Source organism: Helicoverpa armigera, chromosome 5 (genome assembly GCF_030705265.1).
Source record: "Helicoverpa armigera isolate CAAS_96S chromosome 5, ASM3070526v1, whole genome shotgun sequence".
NCBI classification, from domain to species: Eukaryota; Metazoa; Arthropoda; class Insecta; order Lepidoptera; family Noctuidae; genus Helicoverpa; species Helicoverpa armigera.
Window position 1 is genome coordinate 6707466 of NC_087124.1, and position 16068 is coordinate 6723533.

Consider the following 16068-nt stretch of genomic DNA (forward strand, 5'->3'; position numbering starts at 1 on the left):
CGATAAATTGGTAGAAAGGGTTAGAAAAAAATTCCTTTACTGAACTTTAACTGAATCGGACTGATTTGGAGCGTATTCGGGATTCCATTCAAGTATTTTATATTTTATTATATTTTATATCATCTACCTACCTATTTGTACTTTTATTTACACTATATCGTTTATTATCAACGCAATGGTTATCTGTGGTTAATATATTGGCAGCATATTGGCAGCAGTTTAGCATTTGTTTTTTCTGTCAAATGTCAGTATGTATAAAACTCGTTTTGAATTCTGAAGAAGTTTTACGTGCAAAAGTGAGTTTAATTATTTTATATCTACCTACTTCTTTGTACTAATGAAAAGTTCGTTTACTCTATATAATCACTTCTACTATTTTTAAGAATTTATATAGTTTGACACAGCTAGTTAAATTTATTCGTGTAAATAATCGAATACCTACTCGCCTGCGTTTCAAATATCCTTTGAATTATTTAACATTGCACAGTCAGCAGAATATTAGTGCTTCTATACCTTCATCATCAAATTTCAATACGGTGATATGCACACTTTTGAAATGAAAATACATACTGAAGCCCACATGGTGTTCTAACTATACTAAGTATAGTTATAAAATTCTGTGATACTAGCCGTGTTGTCGAGATTTCACCCGCTTCACGTGGGAACTGTTGTACGTAATGGTATAAAATAGAGTCTATGTTACTCGGGAAGAGTGAAGCTTTCCAACAGTGAAATAGTTTTTCAAATTGGTTCAGTAGTTTCGGAGCTTTTATGGTTCAAACAAACAAACAAAAAATGCTTCCCCTTTATTTTCTTGGTATATTTTTTTTTGTAGGGTTTGTGTCGTCCCAAATTTGGTACAATATTGATAAGTATATTGAGCTGATAACAGCTCTATAGTTCCGAAGAAATAACTTTGAAGTATGTGAACTCTTTCAAAAAGTTCTATTTAATAATTTCCAGAAGAATGTCTGATGAAATTGAAATAGAAGAGCATGATGTCTTGGACAATCCCACCATCAAAAGGATATTTCCTGATATATCTATCATAAAAAAGGAATTAAATGAATATTACGATGAAGGTATGTTTATTTTTCTGTTTTTATTTGTACTGATGTATCATCAAGGTTTCAGTGGTAACTTAGATAAGACTTGAGAGACTGATTTTATTAAAAAAATAAAAATATATCACCACATCCACAAGAAATTGACAGAATCGCTACCGTAGCTTGTTTTCTTTTCTTTTTTATTTCTTTGTCTCCCATGGCAAATGTAATATGTATGTATATATATTATGTTTATTTATTATTATCCATATATATTTTTTTCTTTGTAAGTAGATAATATCAAAAACTGCACCTACCACTGCTATTTCCCCACCACACAAAGGTAGACTGGAAGAAGCGTTAAGTCCGCTGTTGTGCAAAATGTGCAATAAATAAAAATATATCTTACTCAGTCAAATCAGTGGTGAGTCTACCCTTGTGAGCACTGTAGATATGCCCAAAAAATTGTTATTACAATTAGAAGAGACTAATTTCAGTATTCTTCAATATGTTGCTGCATGATGAGTTCAAATGGTGAAAAGGCATTTGAATGATTCTTCATTATTAAAATATCAACTTGAATTTGTAAAATTGCTCTTAAATGTTTACTTTTAATTAATATATTTCCATTAGCAAATGTATATAGGTTTTAAATTAATTTATAACACCTAGCTAATTTTGTGTATGTATTTTCCTTTTAATAAATGTGGGAGTGCCACAAGGGTAGAAGGTTAGACCAACATGGTTTTCATTTGTTGAATATAGCTTTGCAGAGAGCAAAATAGTAGTGTATTATTAATTTCATCTGTAAAACTTGTTTCAGCATTAAATACACTTCCGCAGATTAATCTGGACAAAAAAAATCAAGAAACTACATTGAGTGAGTTAGAAGACCAAAGTCATGTTGCCATTACAAATAAACATGAAATGGCAAGCTCTCCTGATGGTCCTCAAACCAAAGGTACAAAAAGACCTGGTGACCACTTGCATCAAAACATAATTATTCTTGGATCAAAACCCAACACAAAAAGTCGTAGAAATAGTAATAATGTTGCAAAAAAAGAACCTAAACTCATTTTAGAGGATATGAGTTATTGGTTGAATAACAGTACTAGATTTTGTAAAAACTGTCTTATATTATTTCCAAAATCTAATTTACTTAACATGCATAACCGTCACGTACATACTAAAAGGACTAATGTAATGACATCCAAATTGGGATGTAAAATTGGTACTTTATATAAATGTAATATTTGTAAAAAGCGCTTTTCAAATTCAGGCAACTTGTCAAGGCATATTAGAAATCTTCATGGAGATGTTTATAAATCATTTCTAACGGAGGATCCCGGAAATAACTCCTCTAATGACTCCTCCGAAAGTGAAAAAACCTCAGGCTTCTCTTGTTTTCACTGCCAAGAATTATTTCCAACCCAGAGTTGTATGATTGAACATCTTTACAATGTATTGAAGCCCGGAAATATTTCGAAGAGCGATAAATCTATATCTCCAACAAGTACAAAAGAGTTAACTCAAGAAGACAAACCTAATAATTCATCCATCGAAAATAAGAGTGCCAATAATTTCAACGAATTAATTTTCGGGCACAAGGATGATTGCAATAACCAAAGTGAACCAAATACAGGCAAAAGTATTGCCAATGACTTAACAATAGACGGATTGTCCGTCCAAGGCAGAGAAGCACTTCAAAGGCCAAAACGAACATCAAATAGCACACCAGAAAAAACAAAGATTCGTGAGCCTTCAAAACAATTTAATAATAAAAATAAATTGGATAATCACATAAAGTCACCCAAAAACACTAAAAAGAAGCCAATTAAAAAGAAAAAAATAAGAGAAATGTTTTACAGGTGCCTCATATGTTCTAAATTTAGTATGTCTTTTAGAATTCACGCACGACATATTAGAAATGAACATAAAATGAAAGAGGTTCACAAAGTAAAAAAAGAAAAATTTGACCCACAGTGTAAATTATGTTCTTCTAAACTTTCTGGTGTTTTTACTTATAACATGCATTTGTACAAGAATCATAAAAATATTTACAAAGCAGTCAAGAATCACCATGAACAGATTGATGATGATGGTGTTCATAAAAAAAGTGAAACTTGCAAGAAGAAAAATAAATTTGCTTTAAAAAATGTACTTTTCAAGTGCATGGAATGTGATTTATTCTTTTTGTCATCAAATGCAGCTGTTAACCATTCAAAACATCAAAGGCGTAAGAATACGCAGGAGTGTGAAGTCTGTCATAGAATTCTGGAGTTAAAAGATATGGCGCTTCATAAGAAGCAGCATTTATTTAAGCAATCATTAACTATTTACATAATTAATGAATCTACCTTGAAACGAATACTATACAAGTGTTCTAATTGCACTGTGCATTACAGCGAAGTCAACTTTACGCTGCACTATGCCAAATGTGACTCTGAAACACCAGATTCATTGTATTGTAAAGTTTGTGATATTCTTGTTAACAGAGATGATATGGAATGTCACAGTCTTAAACATGAGGATGAAAAAATACAAAGAAATGATTTTTTCATAATTGAGTCGGAAATGATAGATCATAGATTTTTGACTAAAGATGATGATGAACTTAATATAAAAAAAACAGAGGAAAGTTATCTAAAGCTATACAGTGTTTCTAACCTAATAATGCATTTTTGCCATAATTGTAAATGTTTCGTTAATCCTGTTTCTTTCAAAAATAACGTGCATGTAGAAGGAAGATGTGGTCATATGATAAGAACTGTTTGTCAAGAGTGTGGACTGCTGTTGACTGCAAAAAGTCATACTACCCATAAAGAGTATCATAAAACCCATAAATTTTGTCTGTTTGATTATCAGTTCTTTGATCTTACAACTAAGAAAAGAATTTCCCCGCCAATACCTGAATATCCTAAATGCAACAATTGTGGTGTACACTTCTTAAGAAACAGAGCAGTTGCAGAACATTTATGCCAAGACCAGGATTATATAATTTGTAGTATTTGTTCCATGAAGCTTACAGAACATGCTTACAAATTGCACATGAGTTTTCATAATTACTGTGTACAAAATAAAAAGACACCATTAAATGAAAACCCATCCTTTTGTAATCAAGGTGGCAATGCATCAAATGATCAAAAGAATTTGACTGGTACAGATGCCTCCTGTATCAGAGACTTCATAATTTTGTACACATGTAAAGGTTGTCATTTGACTGTTAACACATATGACAAAGTTGTACAGCATTGTCAGGACCATTACAATTCTGATGAAATCATATTGAATATGCAGAAATGCAAAACATGCAGCTTTATGTTTGAAATGACAGAATATGATAGTCATTATAGGTCGCATCCAAGAGGAAAATATACCAAGAACAAAATTAAAACGATTGACTTCGATCCAATTTATTTTCGTTTTGACAATGTTTTTTGGACCAAACATGTATTTGCTTATGTATCAGATGATCAAATCGAAAAAATTCTGAATGTTTCAATTTATAGATATGAATGCAGACTTCAAATGCAAGAAATTCAATCTGGATCATCAGACCTGATATTATACAAATGTGCCAAATGTCAGTTAATAATTGAACCTCATTCCCTGTACACACATGTAGAAAAATCTAGAAACTTATCTTGTGTGAAATTGAGAACAACACAATGTGCCTTTTGTAGTTTATGTTTTGATAGCCAAAGTTACCGAAGTAAGCATGAAGCAGAACATGACAGTTTTGACTTGAAATCGTACAAAATTATATTATTCAATAAAGAGGAGCACGATAAACTTAATAAAATACTATATGATGCAAGTAATCGATATATTTTATATCAATGTAGAAATTGTGAAAAGATTGTAGATAAATTTCTTCGCGGCACCCATAAGTGTGACCAGGAGAATTCAAAATTGTGTGGTACTTGTGGTTTACTACTTCACACACAAGATTTTGATTCACACTTTATAAGACATGAAGAACTACATACGTTTAAAACTGAAAATATAAACGTGGTAATGTTTGGAAAATGCTCTCTTGGGAAAAAAGAACGTAGATCCACCTTCAGAGGCACTATATACGATTATACTATATACAAATGCACGAAATGTAACTTGTGTTTAAGCAAAAAAAGTTGTAAATCAGCGCATGTTTGCGTTTTCGATAATTCTAAATGTAAGTGCTCTAAGTGTGGCTTGTACTTCTCAGATGTAGAAATGATACGTCATTCCAAGTTACATGAAAGTAACGTTGGATTTGATGACTACACTATGAACATAATAAGTTTTGAAGTACCATCTACGAACCTTGATATTGAAGATAAATTAGTTAATAACAGCAATATCCTCAAAACAGTTCTTGAAGCAAATGAGACAAATGTTGATACATTAGAAGGTGCCAGTGCACATCTCGAAAAACTTGAAAAAATATACAAATGTGATTGTGGATTACATTTTTTGGAAGAGGGCAATGCTCAAAAGCACTCAAAACACTGCAGTGTAAAAATGAAAATTTCAAGGCAAAGGTGTATTAAATGCGACTTATTATTTACTCCAGGAGAGTTGTTTAATCATTTATTAAAACACCATTGTGATAAAAAACAGCAGTTCACGTTTGATATAGTTAACGTTACTATGAAGAAAAGTTAGGATTCTTTAAGCTAGATTATATGTTACCTCACCATAAAATGTTTACAAAATTATCATTAAAATTTATTTTAAAACAATGATATTATTACTTATAAGTTATAACAACCAAACATGAGCCATTAGTGAAGTTGTCCGTTAAGAATATCTCTGGAACTGTGGATCAAGTTGAATAGGGGAACTTATCTCCCAAAATGTATGAGCTAGGCCAATTTCTCAAATACATTGTAAATTCTAGTTAGTGTATCACTTTTGCCATGAAATAAGCTTTATTGATTACCATACCGAAGTCTCAGCATTTTTTTTGTTTGTCTGGTTCCTAGTCACAAGTACAACCAAAGGCGTCCTAAGGGAATACAACAACCTGAACCTGAAAAGGAACTGGCCCTGATAGTCTCGAGCCAAAAGACTGGGAATGTTCTTGGCCAGGATGCTCTTATTCAATTTAATCCCTAATTTCAGTGATCCTGTTTCCAAAAGTACACTTTGATCATAAGATTTAGAATCTTGCAATAGAATGATGTGTTAATTCTAAGGCGCTCTTTAAATGGATATGGAATATATTTATGATTTATTGCAAAATATTTTTATTGTAATATTGCACAATGTTATTGTAGATCTAGGGGCTGCCTAGGATCTAATGTTATCCGATGTCTGTTACGAAACGATTGTTAACTCAATATACTATACAGGGTGTTACAGAAGTAACCGTAATGCCAAAAGAGGCTAGATTTTTTACTTAATGCGAAATAATAAAACAAAAATATTTGCGTGGGTTGGTGTTTTTGACTATGATAATTTTAAATACTTTTGTAACACGTGTTCATGTTGTGTTAAAGTTGATAATTATAGTTTATATCGTTATTTACATAGTTAAGCCATTATTTCATTAGCAAATAACATTATATATGTAGCTTTAGAGCCCGTGGTCGCCAGTTCTCTATCTACCGCAACCTCACAGTGGGTATGAATATACCACAGACAGACTGTCCCTGTCCGCCACGCGCACTAAAGCGTTATTTCTTTGTGTTCAGAATTACCTAAACCATCATCGGAGAATAAGCAATTTACAAAAGGTTCCTCCAGATGGTTTGAAAAAATGTATATTTGGACCGGGCAGGTGGCCGGTTTTTTTTATGTTCATCTCCTAGATATATAAGGATATTTACTATAAATACTCATTTATATTTCTTGTTGTTTTATTGTTCAATTTTACCTGCTTCCCGAGGGATCCAATTTCTGAAATATATCAAATCTCAATCGATTAATTCGTTCTACCCGAGTTTATTTTTAATTATTTTTTCTTTTGATTTTTCTCCCCAGTCTGATAACACTACACAAGGAAGATATAGAACTGACCAGATCATGGAAACGAAAGAAAGTTGAGGGAACTCTGACACTCTATTTGCACACGGCTACATATCAACCTATATAAATCTAGAATAAACTGGCCATTTAATTCGTAGAAAGTTGCATGTGGAGCGAGCCAAAGACAAACAGGGGCAGGGGCCCGATTCTCCTAATTTTATCTAAGCGACATAAGATTCTCATTCGATTGAGATCCAATTTCGACTACATTACGATTGAAGCGTATGTGGCATTCCGCTATTTTTTCTTTGAAATAAACGTTTTTATCATTCAATAATGAATCAATTTGTCTGCAAATTACAATTGCAATATGATTCTAGAGCAAACTACCGTATAGACCAAAATCACTAAAATAGCAGACCAATAGCAAACCAATCGAATGTCGTTGGAATATGATTGGTCTTAAATTAGAAGCAGAATGTCCGATTATGGTTAAAACTACTATTGCGATCATATTGCGATTTAATTTCTATTCAATTTTGACATTATTAACTTGGGAGAATCGATCGAGAACTTAGGAGAACCCAATACTAGCTTCCCGTTGTCCATATTTATTAATATAATAAAAAGGAAACATGTTTTGTTTGGACAAGGTGGACAGACGACCGTTCAGCAGTGGACGTCCAATGGCTGAGATGATGATGTTTTGTTTTGCTATTATATACCTACTGGAGATAGCCCAGCTTTCCAACACTGATTTTTTAAATCGTGCCAGTAGTTTCGAAACTTTTACGCTTGGTACAAACAAAAAAATATTTCCTCTATAGTAAAAGTATTTTTACTGGCAAACATTTTTACTACTGTCATGTCTGTCATTGCTGTCAAGTCAATTTGACTACCTATGTGTCAATCTCAAATCAAAGAATAAAAACATTTTTGGTTTTGCTTGTTTAGATTATAAAATAATGTCTTACTTTATGAATTAAACGAAAATGTTGAGTGTTAGTAACATAAAAACAGTATGACGGCTGGTAAAGTGAAGTATTAGTAAATATATTCCGTTATATGTGAATTTGTAGCAGCCAAAATGTATTTCTACGAACGATTTTGCCTGTGGATAGGACACCTCAAATTATCTCGTGTGATATTTCTAGTTTCTGTAATATTATTCGTCGTGCCTCTGTTCACACATTATTATTTGTCTAAAGTAAGTATATTGATTATCGAAAGTTTTTGGTTAGGATGTACATATTAATTTGTCAAGTTGTTTATGCGTACTTTCATTGCGTGAGACGCTATTATGATTCCATATAAAATGCAGACAAAAAATAAATACTTTTCTCACAGCCAGCCAGTACATTAATCATACATGAATTTTGAGCTGTATGTAACAGATACTCTTGTTGATAAGGTAATCAACAGTAAAATTTAACAGGGTTCTAGTGCCATGTATAACTTAAAGGAAAACACCCATTTGCCAGTAACCATAAAATTATTCTAGAGGCCAAGATAACTTGGTGATTCCAGTGCTGGATCAAGCATAATTAATGTACATAATTATTTTTATTTAACAGTATGACGAATCTGGTTCATTGGCTAATAATCCAATGCGGCACACTCTAGAAGCACTTGGTGACATCTCAACAATGAATGCAGCCGATTTGAAACTCAGAATTGAAGAAATGCTAAGAATAAAGGTAAGTAATCAATTCTCTTATGTGACCACTGGTAGAATGTTAAAACAAAGCTGATAGTAGGAATACATTGTCAGTTTTTACGCGGCTCTGTAACATTGTAACTAACACATTTGCATAAAAGTTTCAAGCAGTGATCCTGGCGCTAACCTATTAATCTCTTGAGGAAAATATTTGTATAGAGGTATCACATCTATGCTGACAAAATTATCTATAGGCACTTATATTATGAATAGGATATTTTTTATTTTGCTTCTTTGTATTGGATAAACCCAAAAACTACTGGACCCATGTGAAAACACGTTAATAAGGACGTAAGATTTTTGCTATATTTGTTGAGTAGCTTTAATATGAATTGAAACATTTCAGGCGTCAGTGTCTACAGAGTTACGTGAATTGGAAGCAAAGCGCGGGCGGCTACAGCGTGAGGCGGCGGCGGCAAGCGCTAAAGCCGACAGCGCTAAGGCGGAGCACGCGCGCGCCGCCGCCGAGCTACAGCGCCTCCGCGTCTCCGCCGACCAGGCTCGCATCGCACAGCTCGAAGCCATCCGAAGAGACTCGCCCGAACTGGCGCCCCCTCTACAAATACTCCCCTCACGACCTCCTCCCGTCCTACCCCCTATAGCACAGTCCTCCGAAGTCCACTGTCGCATGTTTTCATGCTTTGATCATTCCCGCTGCTCTTTGACGTCAGGCTTTCCCGTTTACCTCTACGATCCTGACATATACGCGCCTCTAGCCGGCGCGGAAGTAGACGGATTTCTCAAAACAACTCTACGACAGACACTGGGATACAATACCCACATAACGCGAAATCCAAACGAAGCATGTATTTATCTCGTCATTGTTGGTGAAGCTTTCCCCTTTGAGAAAACTCCCGCGTATGTAGATAATTGATAACCAAATACAAATATTATACAGTTCCATTGGACTTTGTTATGTATTATGGACGCTTTTTCAGGCCAACAATAGATACATACAAGCTATTATTAAATGAGACTGCTATCAAGAGCTTGCCTTACTGGGGCGGCGACGGTCGCAACCACGTGCTGTTGAACATGGCGCGGCGGGAGCTGGCGGTGGGCTCGGGCGACGCCTTCCGGGGAGCGTCGGTGGGCCGCGCCATGATCGCGCAGTCCACCTTCACGCACGACCAGTTCCGGCCCGGCTTCGACATCATCACGCCGCCCGCGCTCGGCCCGCCCGGCGGCGACGTGTGGGCGGACTGCGCGCCCATAGCACCCGCGCGACGGAAATACTTGCTCAGGTAAACTATTCCTCAACTCTACCTAATAGTCAAGTTACATACATTTTCTTCACAGTAATATAAGAAGCATGCTGCCATTGATTCTTAGGTATGAATTCATGAGCTACATTTAGTTTTCAGGGCTCACAACCGCCGCCGAAAGGAATAGACAAGGACCTCGACAAAACTCTGATTGAGGCATTACAGAAGATGGTGAAGTCTGCGCCGGCGTCCGACCTGTTCCACCTGCAGTTCGAGTGCGACCCGCCGGTGGAGCGGCGCGCCGTGCTGCCGATCGGCGACTGGGCACTGTGCGGCACGGACCGCTCGCGCCGCGCCGTGCTGCGCGACTCCACGTTCGCGCTGCTGCTGGCGCCCGCCGACCGCGCCTACGTGAGCACGGCGCTGCTGCAGGCGCGCCTGTACGAGGCGCTGCGCTCCGGCGCCATCCCCGTGCTGCTGGGCGGCGACCGCTCGCGCCTGCCCTACGACGAGGTGCTGGACTGGCGGCGCGCGGCGCTGAGCCTGCCCCGCGCCCGCGCGCCCGAGCTGCACGTGCTGCTGCGCGCGCTGCCCGACGCCGACCTGCTGGCGCTGCGCCGCCAGGGCCGCCTGCTGTGGGAGCGCTACCTCAGCTCCGTGCAGGCCAGCGTCGACTCGCTGCTGGCGGCGCTGCGCACGCGCCTGCACATCCCGCCGCGCCCCGTGCCGCCCACCGTGGGCCCGCCCGCCTTCAACGAATCATACTTCCCGCCGCGGGTCGAGCCTCCCGCAGTCGATGCCGAGCCTGAAGAGACGCTTGGGCCGCTCGAGGCGCCGTATCCGAGCCCCGCGTACCGTCGCAACTATTCCGTGGCATTGCTACACGGATATGAGTTATGGAATGACTGGGGCGAACCGTTCGCGTTGTACCCGCAGCTACCATGGGACCCGGTGGTGACGTCAGAGGCCCGGTTCCTGGGGTCTGCTGCAGGGTTCCGGCCGGTGGGGGCGGGCGCGGGGGGCTCAGGTCGCGAGTTCAGCGAGGCGCTGGGCGGCGACCGGCCGCGGGAACAGTTCACTATCGTCATACTTACTTACGAGAGAGAGGCTGTGCTGGCAGCCGCGCTAGCCAGACTGAGGGGGTTGCCCTATTTAAATAAGGTGAGAAATTATTATTTAGCTATATATATTGAGTTTTTAAAAACACGTTTAGCTATATGTAAGAGTTTTAGGTGGTGGTGGTGTGGAACGGCGGGTCTGCGCCGTCGGCGGGCGCGTGGGCGGAGAGCGGGGCGCCGGTGGCGGTGGTGCGGGCGGGCCGCAACTCGCTCAACAACCGCTTCCTGCCCTACCACCTCATCGACACCGAGGCCGTGCTGTGTGTCGACGACGACGCGCATCTCCGACACGACGAGATTGTCTTCGCTTTCAGGTAAAACATACTTTAATTGGCACCTTACACACACTGTCGGTTAGCTCTATGCTAAGCTATGTATTAGCTAAAGTGCATATATACACTTACATAACATATTTTAACACTGAGGCTTAGACAACAAACATGCTAATCACACAAATGTTATTAAAAAAGTAAAGATTTAGTTTTTATGAACCAATGTTTATATAACAATATCGTCTGGAAAGACCATTTTTGGCAACAATATTTTTCCCTAAACAATTGTTTTGAGGCTGCTTTATATTCAATTAAATACTTTTTGATAAAATATTGATAAATACTTTATGCCGACAGGGTTTGGCGCGAACATCGCGACCGTATCGTCGGATTTCCCGGTCGATACCATGCTTGGGATCTCAACTTTAACAATGGATTCCTTTACAACTCTAACTACAGGTGAGTTCTACTCAATTTTCTTTTTATAATAAAAAGCTTCTCTTATCTCCGTCTTAGAAGAATGTTTCTTGATGTCATCTAAATAAGTATATTTTCTACTTACTATTATTATTACAACTTATACTATCTTACCTGAAAGATAAGTTCTTTAAATCATAATTTACAACTCTGTGGGTCTGTAAAAGATTAAATAAATGAACTCAGTAGAGTTCTTGGTACATAGTACTTTTCATACATTCCCTGTAGTTTAACATCGTCTTCAGCGATCATTTATAGAACTAACATTTGCCATACAAGAAAAATATGTAATTAGTCGATATCGAGTATCATCAATACTAAATATACTTTAAACTCATGGTAATGGTACTTGTTTTTTCTTGGGAAATCATCAGATGACTGCTTCCGCTGTGGGTGCAGAGTAAGAGTCTGACACTCCCTTACGCTGCTAACCCACCGTAGGAGGAGTCATTTGATGATATCCCATAGAAAAAAGCTCCGGCAGGCTTTGGCCCTAGTGGTCCCTATATTGAGATGGTAGAGGTTCTAAACTAAAACTATTAATCTACCCACATTTGTTACCCAGCTGCGAGTTAAGCATGGTGCTGACAGGCGCGGCGTTCGTCCACCGCTACTACTTGTGGGCATACTGGCGCATGCTGCCGGCCGCCATACGGGATTATGTCGACGAGTACATGAACTGCGAAGATATCGCTATGAACTTCCTCGTCTCGCATATTACGAGGAAACCGCCCGTCAAGGTAGGTTATATCATCTTATCTACCTACTAACTGCCTTTATCAACTATGTTGGGGTCTGCTTCCAGTCTAACCTAAGAACCCGTTTTTGTCATGAAGCGACTGCCTATCTGATCTCCCAATCCAGTTACCCAGGAAACCCAATACCCCTTAGATCGGTTGTCAGACTTCCTTTCTTCTGACTACCTGTAACGTCTGCCAAAGATGTTCTTATGAACGCCGGGAACCATCACTTTATCTTGCCTTCCGAAACACAGAAGAACTCGTCATTACAAGATGGTCACCTATCCACAAACCGACCACGCCAAACCTTGCTTAACCTTTTAATTTGCTTATCATCGGTCGATTTCATGACTATGACTTAGCCAGGAGCTAACAATATCTAAACTTGCACCAAATATCACCATCTAGTTTGGATCTTTGCATAGACGCTTTATGAACGTGGTATATTGTAGGTGACGTCACGATGGACTTTCCGGTGTCCCGGGTGTCCGGTGACGCTGTCGGCTGACGAGACGCACTTCCACGAGAGACATAAATGTATACAATTCTTCTCACAGGTAAGAAATACACAGCGATTGTGATTTATAGTGAGTTCATGGTATGATTTATGTAAAAGGTGGTCAAAACTAAATGCAGTATTGTACTGAAATGCTCTATCACAGAAATATTCGACTATGTACAAACAAACCCGTACATTTTGAATTGTTTAGTATTTATGCTGACTTAAAAAGAAGTTTCAAAATTCAACTCATTTTATTTTTTTCTTTAGTTTTTGGCAAACAGAAATGAAATCTATCAATATTTAACAATGCTCAATTTTTTTCCTCGTAGGTGATGGGTTACACGCCCCTTCTAACGACGCAGTACCGCGCAGATTCCGTATTGTTCAAGACGCGGATACCGCACGACAAACAGAAATGTTTCAAGTTCATATAGTCACAAATCATCTTCCATATTTGAATTTGTTACAAATCATTGCAGGACTGTAGACAATTATTATTTTTTCCCCACGAGCGAACAACAGATCTAGTCGAAAGAGGCCTATTAAAGGTAAGTCGACGGAGAAAAAAGTTTATAGGTTGTAAATCAATGAGTATTAGTTGTAGCGTCCCAGTAGGTGTTCATTACCAAAATCTCTTTTAGTACAATCAAATTTTGCCCAGTGAAAGTTTATTTGTAGATTATATACAAGATTTACCGTCTTACCACAAAAACTTTTAAACGTCAGTTTATGCCTTGTCTAAAAAAATGTCAAATTATGACGTTGACATATGGTTCATTTTGCAGCCAAAATTTTATTAGACAACTGTAAAACAGGGTTTAAAGTTTTTGTAGTAAGGCCCTATGTATTTATAACTCATGCTCTATTTTCGGGAGCTTACAAATTTAATTTCATAAAGAATCCTGTTTTATTGATTTTGAGAAGCAAAAATAGATTTTATACGCAGATCTTTTATTTTATATTTAAAACAAATGTGAGTCTCGTATATATCTTGAACTTTGCATTTATTTAATAAATAAAATTTGTAATGGAATTGATTAATGACAATAGAAATAATGTATGTAAGGTGCGTGAATAAACGTAACATTAAAATGAATAGGAATACTTTGTAAATATCTCATTATGTAATATACTATACGTAACAAATTGTACATTCAAGTTATCCAAATAAAATTGTGTAGCATAATGACAATAAAATTAAGTACACTGTACATAATAATGGAAATAGTGTGAATGTCTAGAAAAATAAATTCAATTTAACCGAAAAGGCAGCTAGCGACAGTATAAAATTATAAATAGCAAGCCAGTTAAAAAGTTAGTAATATTTAATGTTAAATAAAGGAATATAGAATTGAAGTGTTCGGGTATTCTACGCATTAATTGGTATCGCACAAACAACCACAATTTTTACAGGCTACTTTTGCAAATTAAATTATGTAATTTATTTGACACATTTTCACAAGATGCAGTATAAATGATAGATAAGTTTTTACGTCATTCACACATAGCCTTTCATTTGGCTTATTTTAAAGGAGTCCGTGGTAACTTTCGCCATCTATCCATATGTAAGCGTGAATATAAGAATCAATATGTAAAGCTAAGTTCAATGTGTTGTCATTAACTTTAAGTATAACTTTTTAAAAGATATTCTTACATAGCAACTGTATAATATATGTATTTACAAGACTGACCGATCAACATTATTGTTTTAAAATAATATAATTAATTGGTGTTTACCTTATTCCATAAGAATTGTGAATTATTTTTAACAATTATTTTATTGAAATCAAGTCATTATTTTTGAGAGTTTATTGCATTTAGTTTTCTTTAGAGATATTTTATATTAGGTTGTTTAAACTGACGAAGATTTTTGTATCAAATAAGTTCCGTAAGTTATACACTCTGAAAAGATTATTCCTTAAAGAAATCCTTAGACCATGTAATATAACTAAAACCTGTGTTCTAAATATAGATAGATGTGCAAACAAATTGATTTATCCTTTATTTTACCTTGAACGTTATTCTATTCTATATAATTATTTGTTGTAAAGTTGCAATGACTTGCGGTGGTGATACGAGGTGACACTTGTCGCCACAACCGCAGCTGCCTCGTGCTACTAGTATTAGCCATCAGCGATCAAATTACTATTTACTAGTAATTACATGAGGTCATGATAACCCTCAAATGTCCTTCCACAACAGCGACAATAACACAGTTTTTTTATTAACTTCCAAAACTGCACACAATTTTTTTACGATTGAAGCAGTTATTATACTCTCATTATATGCTATATTTGTATGTGAACATAGTTTCATGTATATTTCATTAATTTTGTTACTTCAAGTCATAGTGGTTGTTGTTACAGCCTTTTTATCGTCCCACTGCTGGGCACAGGCCTCCTCTCACATGGAGAAGGATTAAGCATTAATCACCTCGCTTGCTCAATGCGGGTTGGTGATTTCAGACTATATCGTCCAGGTTTCCTCAAGATGTTTTCCTTCACCTTTTTATCAGCCATTGGTGTCCAAGATATACTTAGAAAGTACATACAAACTTAGAAAAGTTGCATTGGTACTTGCCTGACCTGGAATCGAACCCACGTTCTCATACTCGAGAGGTTGGTTCTTTGCCCACTAGGCCACCACGACCGTAAGTAATAGATAAAGGGGTTGAATCTTGTGGGGACAACACTATGCTCTACATGAGTATTATGCCCTTATCTTGTTGATTCCTCCCCTCCACACTAACACACAGATTGATGGCTAAGTTAATCTTTGCTTTGTTTTTTTTTGTAATAATAGTTAATATATAGTATTTTTGATTAATTTACATGTCCTAAACCATTCAAATGACAGGGCTGCAATTTGTAAGAATAGATGGCCGATTATTCTGTCAGTTTCTATAATTCTATCTTTTCAACCCCTTTTCTGGGCGGCAGAAATAGGGTTTTTTTCTGAGATATATGTAAGTTGTTACTCTAATAGTATGACTTGACTTTATTATAATATTCGTTTACGAACAAATGGAAAGTCAATGAT

General features: G+C 37.1%; 2 protein-coding genes across 3 annotated transcripts; both read left to right on the plus strand.

The window, feature by feature from the left end:
- Positions 1-210: 210 nt before the first annotated feature.
- On the plus strand, positions 211-6856 carry LOC110382843 (zinc finger protein 91). 2 transcript variants are annotated; one of them, XM_021343580.3, is made up of 3 exons: positions 211-296; positions 964-1082; positions 1870-6856. In XM_021343580.3, the coding sequence occupies exons 2-3, from the start codon at positions 968-970 to the stop codon at positions 5691-5693; spliced, it is 3939 nt and encodes a 1312-aa protein (XP_021199255.3). In that variant the 5' UTR covers positions 211-296; positions 964-967; the 3' UTR covers positions 5694-6856. The 2 variants fall into 2 exon arrangements, with proteins under 2 accessions (XP_021199255.3, XP_021199378.3); XM_021343703.3 differs by lacking the exon at positions 211-296 and adding an exon at positions 525-670.
- Positions 6857-7865: 1009 nt separating this feature from the next.
- LOC110370155 (exostosin-3) lies at positions 7866-15406 on the plus strand. Its single transcript, XM_021325891.3, has 10 exons — positions 7866-8205; positions 8573-8695; positions 9062-9573; positions 9654-9959; positions 10073-11081; positions 11153-11352; positions 11668-11769; positions 12353-12527; positions 12980-13084; positions 13359-15406. The coding sequence occupies exons 1-10, from the start codon at positions 8086-8088 to the stop codon at positions 13461-13463; spliced, it is 2757 nt and encodes a 918-aa protein (XP_021181566.3). The 5' UTR covers positions 7866-8085; the 3' UTR covers positions 13464-15406.
- The last annotated feature ends 662 nt before the right edge of the window (positions 15407-16068 follow it).

Bases quoted from the DNA above. Each gene is read 5' to 3' on its own strand.
- LOC110370155 (XM_021325891.3), top strand. From the start codon at position 8,086: ATGTATTTCTACGAACGATTTTGCCTGTGGATAGGACACCTCAAATTA. The intron at 11,770-12,352 runs GTGAGTTCTACT...TTTGTTACCCAG, and splicing joins CTTTACAACTCTAACTACAG to CTGCGAGTTAAGCATGGTGC. The intron at 13,085-13,358 runs GTAAGAAATACA...TTTTCCTCGTAG, and splicing joins GTATACAATTCTTCTCACAG to GTGATGGGTTACACGCCCCT.
- LOC110382843 (XM_021343580.3), top strand. From the start codon at position 968: ATGTCTGATGAAATTGAAATAGAAGAGCATGATGTCTTGGACAATCCC. The intron at 1,083-1,869 runs GTATGTTTATTT...AACTTGTTTCAG, and splicing joins AAATGAATATTACGATGAAG to CATTAAATACACTTCCGCAG.